The sequence below is a fragment of the Phragmites australis genome, chromosome 13 (assembly GCF_958298935.1).
Source record: "Phragmites australis chromosome 13, lpPhrAust1.1, whole genome shotgun sequence".
In the NCBI taxonomy this organism is placed as follows: domain Eukaryota; kingdom Viridiplantae; phylum Streptophyta; class Magnoliopsida; order Poales; family Poaceae; genus Phragmites; species Phragmites australis.
In genome coordinates, this window is record NC_084933.1 from 16462537 (window position 1) to 16482925 (window position 20389).

The following is a 20389-nucleotide window of genomic DNA, read 5'->3' on the forward strand; positions in this document are numbered from 1 at the left end:
ATCTATTTAACTTTTTCATACCAACTTCCTGCTCTCAAAACCTTGTGAGAGTTCATGAAAAAATCAAGACGTATCAGCATTCACCATGATCATTTCTCAAAATATATCTTCCACATCTGCATGATAGTTTATTAGGGCCAAACCATCGCTAATTGCATGTGGAGTAAAATTCCAAATAAATCAAAATTTATCCCCCAAGTACAGGAAACAAATCAATCATGGAGATTTCCTTTTTCTGAGGGGATCAATCATATAGACTTTTAGTTGCATGCGCACCTCATTTTGGAGAAGATGCCGAGTTGACCAGCAATGGGGCCATGAGCCTCGGCAAGGTCAAGGAGGATGACAATGTTGACATTGATAGGCAGTATAGGTGCGCGGCAATGGCCCGGTGCACCGCCACCATCGTCCGCTGAAGCAAGCACCTCTGTCATCAAGCCCTCTGTGAGCTCAACACCTCAACCCCTTCGACAAATGTGAGGGTCGACCCTCCCCGAGTTTGCCTCCAGCTCCAGCCTGGTGCAAAGGGGATCAATGCCTCAATCCATCATAGGATCCGGCCCGTAGTGGCCTCAACCTCCCCTCATCGCCAAAGTGCTCCCAGGAATGGCAGCAGCAAGGAGTTGAGAGGCTCGGGGGCATGGCGGCAGTGAGGGCGTCACGGTGGCGAGGGTGTTGCGGCGGCAAGAGCAAGGGGAGCAGGGGTAGGGGCATGTTGGTGGGGAGGGAGGGAGAGAGGGATCGGGGAAAGGGATGGTCCTCTGCAACATGGGATCAGGGAGGGAGGGAGAGAGGGCTGTGTGAGGGGATCGGGGAGGGCGGGAGACTTGGTTTTTTGTTTGGGAGAGAGGGAGGAGGGAGGCCGGTTTTTGAGTTTGGGAGAAAAGGAGGCCGGTTTTTTAGTTTGGTGGGATGAGAGGGTTGAACGGTAGACCAACATCCATGAAAGAAAAGTTACTTTTTAAGTAATGGAGATTTTGTTTTGTACCGGGTTGATGCATGCCTCCTTGAAGAGCTATGGAATCTGACACGGGAACCAGGATAGCACGCATGTTTTTGTAGTTTTTGGATTTGGACTTTGTTGACTATGTAACCTGATTGACGACTGTAGTTCTATATACATTACCTGACAATGATCCGAGCACTAATAGTAATGCAAGTATTCTATTATAGAATAGATTCCATCTTTAGTACAAATTCTTACTATGGCATGTTGGCTTCCAAATTAAATAAATCGTTAAAGATCTAACAGTTATAACTTGGGGCAAAAAAAATTAAGTTGTAGATCTTTCTTTTTTTTACCGATTAACGTGATAATTTTTAAAACTTGCGAGCGAAGGAGGTGACTTTTTAAACTTTATTTTATTAAGATAATAGATGGCACATCTACCCTACGGTTTCCTAGCTCTCAGGGTCGCACCATCTATCTGCAAAAATGAACTTTCAACATCCGATCCAACCTGCAGGTTGTTGACTCTCAATCATAAAATTCGGACCTCTTAACTGTGAAGATCAAGTTAAAGTATACTATCTACTGTTTGTATCCATAAATTTCAAAGTAAAAAAATTCATCTTTAAACCATCCAACTAAGAAACTTTGAGTTAGCAAAATAGAACTTTCGGTTGCTGGATCCAAATTTTTTTTTTCAACATTATTCAAAATTACTGCAAAAGGGGAAAAACTTCAAACTTTTAATTGAACCCAAAACTCAAACTTGATTTAAAAATCTCCAAGAAAAAAAAGGCTTCTCCTAGCAAATTTAAAGGAAAAAACAAGCAGTTTGGTGAAGGAGGATCACTCCTTGGGCCAAGGATCAAGATTGGGACTTTGCAAGCGAGGATGGAGCAAGACGGGCATGTAGTTTGGTAACTAAGGTTGGGGCGACAAAGAAGGGAGCGGGGTCTTGCCACGTCGCAGATTTTGTCGCTCACTATTGGCAGAGAGGTGCCTTTTGGGCTAGTAAGGACAGTGACAGGTAAGAAAATCGTGGGTTGAGACTCTTGGAACTATAAGAAAACTTGTCAGGAGACAGCTGAGAAAGATGAACAAATACGGAAAGTATGGAAGAAACTGGGAATTAACCTAACAGATTAGAATGTTTGGTCATGGCCTCATGGGTATGAGGATGGACGGTGGACTGGACGCTCATAATTAAGTTAGTGGTTGCTAACCAAACCTGAGTATTTTTTTTAATAAGTCTACTTCACCTTCTATTGAGGTTCATCTACTTAACCCCTCACCCATGCATGAAACCAGATATTCTAACCCTCCTCTGAAACTATCTAAAACCGTCTAAATAACTCACTATGGCGATTTTGCCACTATGGGATCACATGGCTGATGACATATCACTGGCTTAGCAAATAAATGTTAAAAGTAAAATACTAAACTTTAATATATAATATATGAAATGTTAACTCATGTTCTAAAATTCATAATCAAAATCTGAAAATTTAGATTCAAAATATTGTTTTTAAATTCTAATTTTTGTAATGCTGAATTAAAATATCCAGCATTAATTTATTGGGACTAAAAATGAGAGCAAGGAGATGATTGGTGGTGCTAAAAATACCAATATTTTGAATCTAAATTTCAGATTTTGATTATAATTTTTAAGAAATGAGTTAATATTTCATATATTCATATATTAATGTTTGATATTTTACTTTTAACATTTATTTGCTAAGTCAGTGATATGTCATCAGCCACGTGATTGCCATAGTGGCGAAACCACCTCTACAACCACCGTCGGGGTTTAGACGGTTTTGGATAATTTAAGGGGTGAATACCTGATTTTATCCGCGAGGGAGTTAAGTGACGAATCTTAATAGAGGGTGAAGTAGACTTTTTTTTTATCATATGAACAGACTAAATATCTTAGTATTACTAATTGGAGGTTTTTTAGAGCTTTCACGTTAATCCTAAGATTAAACGTGCTACTTTCAATCTTCAAGTAAACTTAGCAGCTACGACTTGCATGGACTCCGAATCAAAGAGTCCCCTACATGCACGTGCTACCCTTCCAGCCTTCTCACGGTCAAACTAACCAAGCTTGCATCCTTCTTCCTTCCTAACAATGACAAGACTCCGGAAGGCAGAGTCACTACAGGAAATCTAGACTCTACGAGCTGTCTCCACATAAAAACCCAGACTCCAAAACAGGGAAAGTGAAAAAATAGGCAATATACACAGAAGTATTTATAAATATAGATAATATATCGGTGTATTTATAAATATAGCATATGTATTTGGTATCTCAAAATCTGATTTTAGTCCCTCAAAATCCGAAAGTAGCCTGGGCTCACTGATTTCGGCAACTCAGGTGCCGAATAGGCACTGTTCACCATATTTGACACCTGAGCTACAGAAATTACACCGGCCGAGTCACATGTTGTCCGTGCTTTGGGTGCATGCGAGTTTTGCAGCCCATTGGTAGCTAGCTAAATTAGCAACGATGAGAGATTTTTTTCACACATTTCTTTATTCACTTGATGTAAATTGATGGGGTAATTTTGTAAAGTAACATTATGATGATACAAATTCGAATTTATCAAACAATAGTAGTTTTGATGTACAATTATCATATAACCCGGTACAGAGGTTACATATGATAATAAACAAATATTGGCATATACGTTATACAAATTCGAATTTATCAAACAATAGTAGTTTTGATGTACAATTATCATATAACCCGGTACAGATGTTACATATGATAATAAATAAATATTGGTATATACGTTACGCCTACTGACTAATTTAATAGTGTGTTGTTGCTAAACCTAACATGTTTTAGGGAATAAAAATAGATCAAGTTATTATAGATGCTCTCTACTGAGAGTGTCTAGGATATTTGCCATTCCTCAGGGCATCAGAGCCCTCCGCCTTAGTGTGACGGGTCATTTCCCGCTTCCTTTCCCTATCTTCTTCACGAGCTTCAGTCCGACGCGCTCCTCCACTGCCATCCTCATACGCTCCTCTTCCTGACACTTCAGCCATAGTTCCTCCTACTGTTGTTCGTACTCTCGGCTTTCGTACGCTTCTCTCCTCCACCGTATGCTCATATCAACCTACTGCTTCTGATGCTCATTTTCCTCCATATCTAGCCATTTCATGAAGTCACAAATAGGTGGAGGAGACTAGATAAATGAAATAAGAGGGGAGATTAGTAAAATAATTCATGAGATGGTATGGAAAGTACCATATAAGTGATCTATGTTTCTATACCGGTGGGTACTCATACGATCCACAGATGTCCTAGGAGATGAAAATCCCCCAATGCTTCTTGAGTGGGCTTGGTGAAGCTAAGGAAGACATTACAGTTAAGAGAGTTGAGGAATGAGTAGTCTATCAACAGCAGAGATTTCTTGTGAAAGTTGATGCTTGGTGTTGTCATTTCATGGTTAAAGCTGAGTCGTGTGGTCACTTCTTGTCTAAAGCCTGACTCATGATAGATGTGTTGTCATTTCATGCTTAAAGCACTGTTGTGTGTTCCCTTCGTGTTACAGTGTGAGTCACGGCAGAAATGTTGTGCTGGCACCCAGGTGTGGTCATTTCATGCTTAAAGCTGAGTCGTGTGGTCACTTTATGTCTAAATCCTGACTCACAACATAGGTATTGTGCTGGCAGCAGGGTGTGGTTGCAGTAGTGTGTGTTTACAATTGAGGCTGTGAATGACTATAATTGACCTACAACGAGCTTATGGTGGAGATAAAGTAGTCGTCTGTATGCACTGAAGTATATTCATTAGTACGTGAGCGGGTCAGGTGGAATGATAATTAAGTAGATTTCTAAGTAATGCTTTTTATATGTTGGAAAGAATTGTGTTTAAATAGTACGTTAATATAATAAACTTACCATCATATTGATTAGACATAAAGTTTACAAATAATATAAAACACTAACCATACATCCATTGAATTAAACTAATAAAATAGAAAGGTAAACAAAATAAATAGTCCTGTCTGGCATTTATATAGTTCATAGTGCATAAATGTTGAATACCTACATCATCTCAAGATGGCGCAGGAAAGTGGTGACGCAAATTAGCGAAAGAATGCAAGCTGTGCCAGTCAGTGCTATTAGAGTAAGATGGTTGTCATCTCCGAGGTGATGATAGAAAGTTGTAAGGATGGATACCAGTAAATCCATCATCATTTTTAGGGTCATGAATGTTCTCTGGAGATAGAGGCAATGGAGAGGGGGGTCGTTGTGGCATGAAATCGTCGTCTTTGTTGTCATCTTGAGCTATCACGGTAGTACGATGTCCTATTTCCTTATCGGTTGTACGCTATCTCTATGTGGTGCATGAATGTCCTCTTGCAGTGATCCTTGAACCTTCTCCTGTATGGTCGCTGGAACGATGATGCATTGGGGGTATGAAATCATCATCCTTATCATCCTTATCATTTTCTAGATGAGTAGTAGAGGGCGCCCCTGCACCCCTTAGGTTCGTTGACCGTTGTCATCTTCTATGTGAACCAAGCACCATACCTTAGCCGAAGAACATATACATCACCAAGAAGTTTGTGATCTCTCTGTTGATTAACTGTGCGTCTTCCGGAACACCTAACGCAAAAGAGGAGCATTCGAATCAATGGAAAAAAGATAAGTAGGGTGACCAAATAGAAAATGACGAACCTGAATGTGGGATGCATACTGGTCGGGCAACATAACTATCGTTATTTGCCTCCTAGAGAAACCAAGTACAGAAGGATGGTTGGCAAGTTCGCACACCCTGATATATGTTTGACGCCACTCATGCAACAAGCCCCTAAGGTCATTAGTGGTTACATATTGGAGCGGAGCGGTTAACGCAGAACAGAAGGGTCTTGCATGCAATTTGGTCATGACTTCCATTAGATTGTTTTCCTTGAAGGGATCATCCTTCCATTTATGCACAAACTGCAAGGATGCATTAAGTGTAATATCGATTGTCATAGGTGTCCATGGAAAACCTGTACTTGAAGATTCCATCATAGATTTATTAATCCCTAATTGCAACATTATGGCTTTGCAATAAAGCATGACTCCCTGAATATTTACGAAATAATAAACTAGTAGTAAATATCATAATTAATATGTAACAATGCTTAATAAATAACTTAAAAATAAAGTTATATGCCATAATTATTTGATAAATATTTAAAAAATTCAAATTAATTAAATTAACAATACAGTGAATAAGACGACGCACCAAAAAATTACAATAATGGAAAGTAATTACATTAACAACAAATGAAAAGTAATTACATTAAATAAATGAAAATTAATAACATTAACAAGTACAAGTGCACCGCAAAATTGCACTGGCTACTCAACAACGATGACGTCGCACACAATCCCCAGGATTTTAAGTGTCTGGCGGGTGTGTGGCCCTTATCCCAACAGCCTGTGCTGGCCCCTACCTCGTGTGCCCTTGCTCCTCCTCCTCATCGTCCTGTCCTATGGGACTCCATCGAACGTGTATCCCGCTCCGCTAACTCGTCCATGCATATACCACAACGAAGGATCCTCATGCGGAAGTGTGGATGCCCCTAGAACATGCTCCAATGGAGTCGGGTGGGCCGAAGGCTAACCCTACTGGTACCACTGTGAATCCCCAAGTGCATTGGGATATTAGGGGTACTGTTCGCTGAGGAGACCGGTGAAGCTGGCGGCCTGCATTGCAGAAGCCCAGTCAAAAACATGCATGCTACTCTAGTCAGGTGTCTGCTACGAGCAGTCAATGATGGTCTTGTGATGAGTCGATGCTGCAAGCGGAGGTGTCCTCATAGTCTGAGGAGGCTGTTCCACTGTGAGGCCTATACCCCGTATAAACTACTTGGGCGCAGGTGTCTGCATGCACTCCTCGACCTCAGCATCGAAACATGACTCATGGTGCTTTGAAGCCGAAGGTGCCACATGCGACTATGCCCGAATGGGTTCCTCACGGGCACTAGACGAGCGCCTGTTGTGGGAGGCACGGGACGAGTCTATGGCTGGTTGGTTGTACCACCTCCATCACCAGGCACAATCACCTAGACCGCATATAGTGGATAGAAAGTGGGACCCTCTCGTCCTCATGTAGTCTTGGAGAGGGTTCCAATCCCTCTGCGTTGAAGACCCGCTTGCTTCCCCACAAGTTTGCTCTGCATGCGTATGCATGTCGTATGTCTCTTCGGTCTGTAGATGATGAGGGCCATGTCAGTAATAGTGATTTTTAACCAATGAAAATCGTTATAAGTACCGCATCACGTACCACAATATAAAGAAGGTGGGCACGATCATCAGGGAAGGGTCTGGGGGTGGCTCTACACGTCTGCTGAGTCAGGTGGCACGCGTGCATGGACGATACCACGAAAGGTACTCCCAGTAAGTGGCATCGTTGTATTGTCCAGCAGGAACGACGACATCCACCGCGGCTAACTCTATCCAGCTCTATATGTGCTTGGCATTCACGGATGCCCAATCCTACATGCCTCCGTGCCCCTGTGCGCTCCTTCTGTACATGACATAAACAGTTACCATTTGTTAACATGGATTTCCAAAAGATACTAATGCTACCTACAACAACACACTTACTCGTGCGCCCATTCGGTGTATCATAGGGGAGGTACTGGCACCACTTGTCACTACCTGAACTGTCTCTGTACAAGCTCAGGAGAATATATGTCCACATTGTTCATGTACAGCAGGAAGCATCTGGTCAACCATAAATCTGCGTCACACCAACAAGAGGATGCGATGAGCCCTCCATTTGTAATTTCGGCCACTCATTTCATACGCCATGGATCCCACTCCACGAGATCAACGTTGAGGACGTCTAGATCACTGATCACCCGAAGTATTTACCATGGTCTTACTGCTGACTCCATCTCAGCCTGGTATGAATCCACCGATACCCCATCGTAGGCTTCATATCATTTGTAATGCCATCGGAGATGGGGACTGGATAGTAGCTCTTGAGCACCCAAGTCCGACAAACGAGGAAGTACTCTCAACTACATAGCTATAAGAGGTGTAGGCAGCATGTAATAGTTTCCTCTTCTTTGATCGCTGGGTTGTATCACATAATCCTTCATAGGTTACAGCCAAAACAGTAGATCCCCAACCGTAAGATGTCGGCTCATAAGGATGTGATGCAAACTGACTCGCTAACCATACAATATGGAGGATGACATAATCGTCTACCATGTTGCAGAACATTTTGCCTCCAAGCAGGATGTACAAGTACACCTCATAGTGCTACATAAGTGTAGCCTCGTCCACCTGAACTGTGGAAGCCTATGAATCCAGGACATGGAAAGGCCAACATCATTCCTGTTATATTGCACCCCAAACCTATAAGATGCAGAGGGTCAATCATGCTTGAATAGTACTACAATATTTGAAATGTATTACATAAAAAATATTTACCTGCTCTGAACATAACCTTTCCGCTACTCCCTTGATGGTCACGAAACTACTAAAGGGCGCCCCTGATTAGCAGCTCGGTCAGCATGACCACGTCCCTCAATGTTACGGCCATCTCGCCAAAAGGAAAGTAGAATGTGTGTGTCTTAGGACGTCATTGGTCAACAAGACATGTGAGCAGTGCCTCAATCGCCGGGAGAGGTATCCTACCACCTCCCCCTATGGGAGGTCCAGCCATCATGAGAGTGAAAGGTAGTAGTCCTGCCTATGCGAGTGGCTCGTAGAATCGAGAGTCTAACTCCTTAATCTTGTGGACACTCTGGACTCGCAACGGACCCAACTGCAAGAGGTATGCAATACATGAATTGAGTTAGTAGCAAATTATCGTGGTAATGAAATAGCACATATAAATGTTGTACCTGCTGCCCTGTGAAAATCATTCTCCCCTATGGTTCTCGTTGTACCGCTGCTGAAGAAGCTCGGGAAGACCACCATGAGCTATAACAATAATTTCAGGCTTCATGGTTCAAGAAATATGTGACTAACAAATTAGAATATATTACAAGCTTCATGGTTCCATAAATAGGTGAATAATAAGTTTCATGGTTCAAATAAAAATACAACATCTATGGTGCCAGTACCATACAATATATTACAAAATAAGTAGTACAACCAACATGTGAATAATAATTTATAATACAAACCATGCCTACAAATAGCTTCGAAGAACAATAAATGCAACAATTCTAATACAATACAGTTCGATAGTGGCTCGATAGTTTAATGCCGGGTTGGGCAAGTTCTCCTGTCATGGCCAGGTTGTTTGCAAAGTTTGCACCTACGTAGGCCGTTAACAACATCTGCTTCATCCATGTCACATTACAGCCTCGTAGCTCTAGGCCTTTCGGGATCCATACGTCGTGCTCGGGGATAAAGCACCCACTTATGCCCCTCGATCATTTTGTAGGTGCTTCTGATGTTGAAGGACCCCATCTTTGGAAGTCATGTGCTCGTTAATGTATCGATCGAGAAATACGATGATACATATTGTGATTAATCATTGCCACCCATGTGCCTACATGCGGCTAAGACATGCGAGCACGGGATATGGTGCATTTTTGGTTTATTGCATTTGCACTTCACCTCGTTAGACCCAAGTTGACATTGCTGCATGGTGTCCCCTGCACTATACCCTAATGCATACCTACGGCGGCACATGACCTCGAAAGTGTTGGCCAGGTCATAGATCCTCGTCTAATAAAAGTGTTCCTTGCTCCTCCTTCTGGATATGATTTCCTCCACCTTAGATGCAACTGCATGCTGCACTTCATAGCAGCTTTACCACGATCTCAAAAGTAGTCCGTCGTTCTATAGAATGTGAACTCAATGATGGCACACAATGGGAGGCCCCGTACTCCTTTTAGGATATTGTTGAACGCCTCCGCTATGTTCGTTGTCATGATGGTGTACCTACCAAGGGATACAATAATTTTAGAAGGCCTATTTGCATAAGAAATTAAGGCCTATTTGCATACGATCATTAAGATTCTATGTGCTAATTTGGCACCGTGAGTATCATGGATTAGGGTCCAACACTCCGTCGGCTTCCCCACTATGAACATAGCACGTGAATGGCTAACGATAGTTTGGCCCCCAACAATTTGCGTTCGCAGATTGTCCTCATGTGATTGCTGCTCTGCCATCATCTTGCGAGTCTTATTTAACTCTCTTCATATCTCGTTAAACTTCGTATGCTAGTTCTGCAGACACAACCCTTTTAATCTCTTTACAAGAGACTTGCTGCGGTACCTTGTGTACATGTTCGCTCCCAAGTGTCGTATGCACCATCTTTTCTCCATATCTGGCCATGTAATGGAGTAGTTTGTGCTATCGTACAACAAGTCCAACGCATGCAGAAGACCCTTGTTGTGGTCTGAGATGATGCAAACTCGTTCCCTATTGCACACGACACGTGTCCTCACCAAAGTGAGGAACCACATCCAGCTATCATTGTTCTTACTCTCAACCATTGCAAAGTCGATAGGAATGATCTAATTATTTGTATCCGCTGCCATCACTGTCATAAGGGTACCATGGTACTTGTCGCTCAAAAATGTGCCATCCACGCATACAACTGGCCTGCAATGTCTGAAAACTTCGATGTATTGTCCAAAGGATCAGAATAACCTAATGAGGTATCAGTCAGTGGTGCTGTATGACCCATCCTCTAGCTTGATCGGCCCATCCGTCATGGCCCACTGAGTCCCTGGATTTGTCATGGCAATCTTCTGCAGTAGCCTCGGAGCATAGTTGTAAGACTCTTTGAAGCTTCAAAACAGCATCTTCAACACCTTCTGCTTTGCTCGCCACACGGTGTGGTAATTGATCAACATACCCGTCTTAGTCTGCACCTCCTCCATAATTGATTTTGGCGACAAACAAATGTCTGTGCCAACAAGGGTGATGAGGGTTGGGTTATGAACCTTGCATCAATGGTGTGGCTCACATTTCTAATAGCCTCTTCGCTGCATGTATGTGGGATGTGCCTATTGATCAAAAAATAGTTCTCATATTTTGGCTTATGTGCTCGTACGAAGTAAGGACAGTTTGAGTGCTTGATACACCTGATCTCATACTCCGTAGGGTTAGACCGAGTGCATTGTGGCCCTTTCTTGTCATGACAGCATAGTTGCTAATAAAGTAGATGACATCCCTCCTGTTACAAAACTGTTGTCCGATCTGGATGTTGCTATTCTGGTATCCCTAGTTAGATAAGATGTTATGCTCAACGATGGCACAATCCAGCAACCCAGCACTACGAAAGTACTGGATCGTCAGCACCAGGTCATCGTTATTAGCAGCTTCTTCATCCCCGCTACCACCAGCTTCATCATCCATGCATCCTGCATCTACCTCAGAAAGGTCCACTCTAGCTCCGTCTCTATCGTAACTGCCCTCCCCGACATGCCCTCCATCCTCTTCATGCATCACCTGCTGGCCTGATCCACCCACGGTATTCACTGCATCACCTTGCACAAGTCGTGGCTCTATGTTTACGTACACCCCTATATCAAAGTTTTTCTCCAATGCCTTGCATGAGTACAAAGCCTATGCGTTGTTTCTACTCATATCGACAATGACCAAGCTGTTTGGAACAAGCTGTGGCCGCACACCCTCTAGGACAACAGTATAAGACTACTGGTTCACACGCAAAATGCTCATAACATGTGACTTCAGGTCATTTAAGTCAATAAATACATCAACCGGACTCTCTATGTGCTGGCAGTTCTGAATTGTTACGAACCTCCCATGCAAAACAGCGGGACGTTCTCCATAATAAATATGGAAAATCATACAGTATCTGCTAAATGTACATGTAATAAAATAACTACTTAAATATATATATGGTACACAGCTAATTACACCCTCACTAAATAATAAGTAACAGTACTCACCCTACTTAAATAATCTGATTAATCATGTTACTCTACTTAATCTAAGTGATTAAGCTAATTAATCAAATAAATACAATTACACTAATTAATAAGATTAATCAAATAACTCAAATAATTCTGATTAAATTATGTAAAAATCTAGTTATACTAGTTAATGACGTGCATACAATTATACCATGGGAATAATCTAATTACATTGATTAATGAAATTCATGTTTTTGAACAAGGTATATAATCTAATTACACTAACTAATGAAATTCATATAATCAAACTATTCAAATAATCTAAATACTCGATTTTATCAACTTAATAATTTAACAAATGTAATTGGACATATTAAATAATCTACTTACTCTAATTACTATTACTAATCTAAGTATTAATTACATATATAATTTAAGTACTTACTGTAACTGGAGGTAACATTCTTAAACTGTTCAACAAGCGCTGGAGCTCCTCTCCTCGCGTTGATGCTGCTCCTCTCCTCGCTCCTCACCTCGCACTAATACTGCTCCTCTAGGTTCTAGCTTCATGCTGCTGCTTCTCTACTCTCTTTGCGCTGCGCTGCTGCTCTCCTCATTTTATAGCATGCATGGCTACCACGCGACACACAAAAGAAAAAAAGCAGCAGCACGTGGACACACAACACCGAAACTGGGCAACACGACGTGACTAAGCGGCAATAAGACGACAATGGCTTTCGGTAGCAGCGCGGTGGCACGCGGGCCCAGTGGCTTTCGGTGATGCCAACTATGGCACTGTTCACAGTATTTGGTAGCTCTGTTGCTGAATACACGGAGATTGCGGCTACTGAGCTACCGAATATGGTGATCAGTGCCATATTCGACACCTTAGTTATCAAAAAAGGTGGGGCCGGCATGTTTTCGGTGTTTGAGATTCAGAAATCTGGTTTTCGGTATTTAAGATGCCGAATACAAGCGTTAAATTTGTAAATACGTCAGTATGTTATCTATTTTGGTAAATAGACCAATATATATTGTCTATTTTCCATTTTTGTCCTCCAAAACTGGCAGACCATGCATACAAGAAGGCAGACTCCAGGTTGCAATATTTTGACGTTAAGAAAATCTGGTGTCATACTCCTTTCCTATTCCATACGTATCACAAGAGTACTTCCATCGAGACAAGTGGCAACAACAATTGCCAAATAATCAAATATAGATAGGTGACAGACAAAAGTTAAAAGCATGTGGAACACTAGAAGTACTCTCATAATTGAATGTGAAAGAATCAACACCTTATTAGTCCAAAGTGAGACATAGCACAAACACTACTATACTTCTCCCAAAGTGTAATAAATAACTTGAGACTCTAACGAGCAACTTCAATTTTGTGTTGGTGTGCCGCATGTATGGCTGCAAAAATATAAAGATGTCTAAATGGATTGTATCTATTGGGCTGGCTCGAGACAGACATAATACTGTAGACACGGTCTATATACGGTATGGTTCGAGCCAAGACGGGTCGGGCCGTACCTGGGCCGAGCGCGCGGCATAGCACGACCCGACTGAATCGGGTTGGCACGGGCTTGGCCCAGCCCAGGCTAGCACGGGTACAGCATGGCTAGGTACGATCTGGCTTGGCACGTATGGATCCAGCTATTTTCTATTTTTTATTATTTTTTTAATTTTGTAGATATTTTTAAATCTATTTTCTATATATTTTTATCTGTTTTATATATATATATTTTAAATTTGTAACTATTTTCTTATTTTATCGGGTCGGCTGTGCCGAAGGGCCGCCCGTGTGCCATTGGGTCGTCAGTGGCGTCATGCCTGTCGTGCCTGCCGAACCGGCCGTACTGCCGAGCCGCAATCGTGCCCGAACCGACCCGACCCGGCACAACACGATTGCCAACGGGCCGTGCAATGAGCCGAGGGGGAGGCACGTGGGTCGGCATGGCACAGCTTGTTACAGTAACCGCGCCGTTCGGGCCGTGCTATAGCCGGGCCGTACCGAGCCGGCCCGAGTGGCCCATTTGACCATCTCTAATATAATGCAACAATTTAAAACAAGTGTAAAAATGCATTAACCAGATGAAACTATTTTACAAATAAAATTCATAATTAGGGTTAGTACGAATCATTAATCGCTAAATTAAAACAGTAGAAAAAGTTGTTGAGCAATTTATAGTTTAATTATAAGTACTGTAAGCTTAAAAAAGGTACATGTCCAAGCTAAATGAATGTACATATTCGTGATTATGCATAGATGCTCATAGACAAAACCCAACGTCATAAGCATTGGAGAGCAAACCAAAGCTCACCTATTTACCATCATGGTAATTAAAAACGAAGACGAGGTAGTTGAAATCTAAATGCATAAATTCTTTAGAGAAGTTCAACTAAACAAGTGGTGGCCAAATCTAAAGCATGGTAGATGGGAAAAGGGGCAAGGTGGTCATCACTACAAGCATAGTTCTTAGACAAAATCGAATGTCATCGGTACAGAAGAGCAGGCCAAAGCTCTCCTGTTTGTACCATCGTAGAAAATAAGAATGAAGTCAGGTGAGCCAAAATTTGAATACTTGAAGTCTAGAAGTGGAGGCGAAATACAGAGGGAGAAAGATGGAATGGGGATGAGGAGGCATGGAGAGTCGATTCCTAAATATAAACAAATTCAGTTATAGCCGGATACAATTAGAAAGCATCAACATGAATAATGTGTGTTGAAAAAAAAAGACAAAGGTGAGGAAGCCACAAGAACGTGAGAGGTTGATAGGAGGAGATGAAGCAACTTTTTGTTTAGTTATGGGTCCTACGTGTGTGAAAGGGGCTCTGCACAATATAGAAAAATGTGAAGAGTTGTCACATAGTCCAACAGTAGTTGACATTTCATATCATTTATCCACATTAAATACAATTAGCTACACTTCCAACGAAAATGTATCCTTTTCATCATTTAAGAATAAAATTTGTATTTTTGTTTGCAAATCATAAAGGTATAAGTATATAAAAGAAATATTATATACTTTTCTCCATATTAATCTTAAACATGCAACCAAGTTTTCACGAAACACTACTATCCATACATCTTTCAAAGCTAGTCCGTGCAAATACACGGTTTGATGGACTAGTTTCTAAAATGGGGATGTAATTTCTTTAAGGATGTTTTTGGCCGTAGGAGCTGACAGCTAAGACACGTTAAAACCAGCCCGCTCTTCCTAATTCTCTTGCTCAAACACTGCACAGTCCAATTAAACCACGGACCGAGACTATGCAACTACGCGTCCGGTCATCCAGCACCAGCAATCGGAGGCAACCTTCAGCCGTCGGTCGCCATTGCAGGCACAGTGCCGGGTCAGATTCTTGGTGTTCAAACATGGGGTGGTGAACGCCCACCAGCGCCCGGTGGCCCCGAAAAAAAAAAAAAATCCACCGTGAGTAGCATCCCATTGGCCCTGGTGCGTCCAGCCGCCCCGTTACTACTGTAAAATTATTTTTAAAATGGTTGATAACTCGTTTATAGACGTTTAGTGTATTCATTTGTAATTAAAATTTTGTAAAAATATACGATTTTCATAGACGTAAAAGAACCGTATGTGAAAATATATTATCACGATTCACTTTACAAACAATATAAAAAAATAGGTTTTCATAAACGGTTCTTTGAGCGGATCGCATCTGAAAATCGATTTTCACATACGATTTCTTAACAGAACACATTTAGAAATCGATTTTTACAGACGATTTCTTAAGCGAACTGCATGTAATAATTGGTCCCGGAATCGTCATTTTTTATCAAAAAAGCAAAAAAAAAATTAACCGATCAGGCACCCGTGGTGAACCGCATGTGAAAATAGATAAAAAAATATCTTAAAAAATTCATAAATTTTTCATACTAAGTCGGATGAGTACAAACTCTATATAAAAATTATAGCCCGATCTATAACTTTTGTAGTTGAAAAGTTTTTCATTTGAAATCATTTAGATACCCAAATAATTGTTTGTAGTTTTGAACGATTAATTGGACATATAAATGATTTCAAATGAAAAACTTTTCAGCTACAAAGTTGTAGATCTCATCGAGAGATACAATTTTTAAATAAAGTTTATCCTCATCTGACTTTATATTAAAAAATTATAATTTTTAATATAGCCGGTCAACATAACCGTTTATGAAAATGACCCATTTTAACAGGTGGTTTAAATAAAAAATCGCCTGTAAAAATAATCTTTTATACATACGGTTCTTTATATTAATTGTATGTGATAATCATCACATTTTCAAATACGGTTCATATAAAAAATAGCCTATAAAAATATATTTTTACATACGATTCATGAACCAACAAACCTTCGCTAACTGCGCAGACAATTTTCTAAATAAACTGCCTATAAAAATACACTTTACATATCTCGAAAAACAATTTTTTTATAGTGGGCGCTACCGCCAACCTCACAAACACTGCAAAACCCCGCGCAACCGCACGCATACGGCCCCCATCATATGCTACGCGCTCCAGTGCGCCACCGCTACTTACTACAGTACGTGTAACCAGGTCTCCGTCCACGTCGCGCGGCACGGGCAGCCACATGTACGCGCGGAGGCAGCAGGGAGCAGGCCACGCTCCCCTCGCGGCCACCATAGGCGCCCGCCGCCCTGCTGATCGCGTCCCCCATTCCTATGTCCTAACGTGTCCGCTTCTTTCCCCACCCGTCCCCCACCTCCCTCGCCTCGGATCTTTTTCCCCATCCCTCGGGCGCGCGCATTATATCGCCGTGCTAGAAGCCACCCACGAACTGGTGCTGCTCCATTACGTACGGATTGATTGAACCACCGCGCGGGGTTCTTGAGCGCGTGCGTAGCTCGACCGAGATCGGCTGCATGGCGTCCTCCAGCGACCTCGAAGCGGTGCCGGTGCATGTGGAGGTGGAGCAGCCGGCCGAGGCATGCGACAGTGGAAGCGGCTCGGCAACGACCACGACGGAAGAGAGCGAGGCGGTCGTCCAGGAGCAGCATGGCACGGCGCCCGAGCCCGATCACCATGATGCGGCGGCGCCAGAGCAGGCCGCGGAGGTGTCGCCATGGAAGGAGCCCGAGGAGGAGAAGCAGCCAGTGGCCAAGGAGGAAAGGGAGCTGAAGGCGCCTGGGGATGATCATCAGGAGAGCACGCGGGAGAGGCTGAAGCGGCACAGGCAGGAGATGGCCGGCAGGGTGTGGGTGCCGGAGATGTGGGGGCAGGAGAAGCTCCTCAAGGACTGGGTGGACTGCGCCGTCTTCGACCGCCCGCTCGTGCCGACGGGGCTGCTCACGGCGCGCCGGGCGCTCATCGCCGAGTGCTGCACGCGCCGCCCGGACAGAACGTCGACAGCAGCCTCGGCCGGCTCCGGCCCTCTACGGGTGCAGAACGGCTGCATCTGACTCCTGAGTCCTGAGTATCACCTCCACTCCAGTCGCCATTAGCTAGCGGTGGATCGATTTGCCTTATTTTTGCTCAAATAAGAGATCCTTCTTGGTTCGGAGTTGTGAAGATCTAGTGCGTCGTCTTTCGTGTTTTCTGATCTTGTGAATTACATACGACCTTGATTAGCTTACAAACACTGCTAATAATTCTGAGATAATGATCTGTTTGAATCGATCGATGAATGCATAATTCTCTTGTAACATCTCTTTTAAAAAAAAGAAAAATAGTAAAGGTATGATAGCATGTCTGAGCTTTCTATACACATATTGTTTCTGCAGCTGCTGTTGCTAAGGGGTATATCGTATGTACGAAGCATTGTATTTGTTAGCTTATCATGCATTAATTGATTAGACTGAACATACACTGTGCTGACTTTGGTTTGGGAGGAAATCTGTGTAGTCATTAATGAGTATTACGATCGGATTGCAGGTTTAGATCGCCATCGAGAAATTAATTGTGCTTGTTACTCTCTCCGTCCAGGATTCTAGGGCGTATCTTGTTTTGAAAAAAATTAAATTTTATAAGTTTTGATCAATAATTAATTGAATTATATGTACATTTAAAAACAGATGTTATTTTAATAGATTCGTATTTGAAAGTACTTTTAATATGATAGTGATTTTTAAGTAATTGATAATATATTGTAAGAGAAATTAACTATTAAAGTTTATATTTGGTGACTTTTTCAAAATAATATACGTCCTACATTTGTGAACGGAGAGAATAATTGTTTCATCATGTGAATATTTGTCGGCGTCGTAATGCCGGACGTGGTTTCCTGCCTATCTTTCGTTTCCTCTCCTTCAGAGAGGAACATATTCTTGCATCTTTCGCTGTTGCTATTCATTATTGTGCATTTCTCTTTTCAAAAACGTGACAAAGCCAGTACTTGTATATACACTTGCATTCTTCGAAAAGTTTTAATTGCTGATGTGATACTGCCGTTCTTTACGCGTCAATTCAAGCTAGACAGGAATCTTTGCTCACAATTTTGTGGGTGGCTGTGTTTCCACAAGATCATGCATGCATGGTTGATTCAATAGGATCGTGGACTAAGGTGTGCCACCGAATCCTGTCTACCGCTGTACTTCTCTTTGTTCCAAAGTACTGTTTTAATCTTTTCAACTTGCCAGTAGTCTAATTTTTAAAACTTCGAAAATAATATACACACAGTACATAGTTTGACATATGGAAAAGGTTTAGTAGATTCGTCATAAAAAATGGTTTTACAATAATATATTTTTATGACTTAGGTAATAACAAAATGTGTATATTAGAGACCGTATATGTACATCATCTATTAAAGTACAAAGCTAGCTAGCTAGAATATACTGCAGTTAGTAATAAGTGACATCTTGGATTGTGTGTACACTCAAAATATTTAAAATTTGACCATCAATACTACTTTATATAGAGATTGAACATATTGAAAATGATATGAGTAGATTTGTAGTTTTATAGTAATATAATTTTGTTATATCAATAAAAAACCAGATTTTAAATGCACATTTTAATTTGAAGACTATATCAATGTCCAAAATGTCACTTACTATTTATGGCTAGAGGGAGTATGTATTACTAACAACCTCTTCAACATGTCTGAAGATAAATGTATGCGATCCAATTATTCAAGCATCCAAAATTTCAAATCTGCAGCTATGATTTTTCTTTTGAAAAATCTCCAAGCATTTAATTACCCGTTAAACATTGCAGTAGCGAAGCTAGCTACAATCTATATTTGAAAAAATGCATATATATGTTCTTGACATCATGTGAAATATCCAAGGGTTGTGTAAGTCCGAATCTAAGGTGATATGGAGAATCGAACTCGTGGGTCATGATCTCAATCACCAATGTATAGGGGTGTTAATTAACTTCCTCAGTTTTTGGGAATCCTGAGAGTGCGTCGCTCCATTATTAAACGATTGAAAATCTGTCGCTGGATATCTCACTGAGACACGTGAGTTCTGAAGCCACATGTCAATCACACAATACAGTGGCATGTCATGGAATTCCGAAGAAGGGAAGGAGTAAATTCTCATTCCCTCGTATAAGTTTTACTTTAAGATAATACAAGAAACGGCCCCAAGGTCTCTGGCTAAAGATTATATATGGATTGTTTCCTTTGTGCCCAAATAAATCGCATGTAACCAAGCCTAAAATATATAGCAGCGCTACTGAAATTTGAGACGCCAAATTAGCCCTGAATTTTGACCAACACCTATCTATCTATCTATTATACTAATAATTGGTCAACAAAAGAAGACTCCTCCTAGACTCTCAAGGTTTAAAAATTATCACGTTAATTAGAAAAAAGCAAAGTGTTCATATACATGTTTATAAATTTGCCATTAAGAAAAAATAAACATAAAATATCCCTATGCATGCATGCTTCTCTGTTACCCACATCTGTTATTATTAAAAAATCTATTCTATTATCTTAGTAATTAGAGAAGGAAAAAATATATCGGCGTTTCTGGTTGTCACTACCATGTAGCTTCCAACGATTGCAATACATGTATGTTCTTAGAGATACAATTAATGGCCGACAAGCTGCTCTTGGTGGTTATGCTGATCAAGATGCTCACATACATGACTCACAATGATAAATGGCTACAAAGGCATTGTGGCTCGCCGTCAACCTCCCTGGTATGTGAAATGTCTACCACATGACGGATGGTGACTTAGAGTTGGATAGAATATTTTTGAGGTTATAATGTGCCTTGAAGTACGTGAAAAGGTAGAAATAATCCATCTTGGTTCACAAACTAAGAAACCTATAATATATTAATCATCTCATCTATTGCAGAAAACAAGGTTGAAAGAAGTCAGTTTAGAAACTCTCATGTTAAGTGGAGCGAACATAAAGACACTACAACAAAACACCTCATCAATGTCGGTTCTGCCGATTTTAGAACTGACACTCTATAAGTGGCACTGATAGTGGAAGTCTATTGGTGCCGGTTTTGGACTCGGCACTGATGATGTTTTTTAGAAACAAAAAAAGAAAAATGGCCAGGCAAAACGAGCCGGCTTGATACATTGAGCCGAGCCCGCTGCTGGCCCCACATGTCGGAGGTCATCATCGCCGATGACGCCGCCGCAACAGA

At 41.5% G+C, this 20389-nt stretch overlaps 1 protein-coding gene across 1 annotated transcript; it reads left to right on the top strand.

The window, feature by feature from the left end:
- The first annotated feature begins 16497 nt into the window (after positions 1–16497).
- On the top strand, positions 16498–17451 carry LOC133887660 (protein BIC1-like). The gene has a single exon (XM_062327618.1). The coding sequence runs from the start codon at positions 16700–16702 to the stop codon at positions 17234–17236; it is 537 nt and encodes a 178-aa protein (XP_062183602.1). The 5' UTR covers positions 16498–16699; the 3' UTR covers positions 17237–17451.
- The last annotated feature ends 2938 nt before the right edge of the window (positions 17452–20389 follow it).

Excerpts from the sequence above, each read along its gene's own strand:
- LOC133887660 (XM_062327618.1), top strand. The coding sequence starts at position 16,700 with ATGGCGTCCTCCAGCGACCTCGAAGCGGTGCCGGTGCATGTGGAGGTG.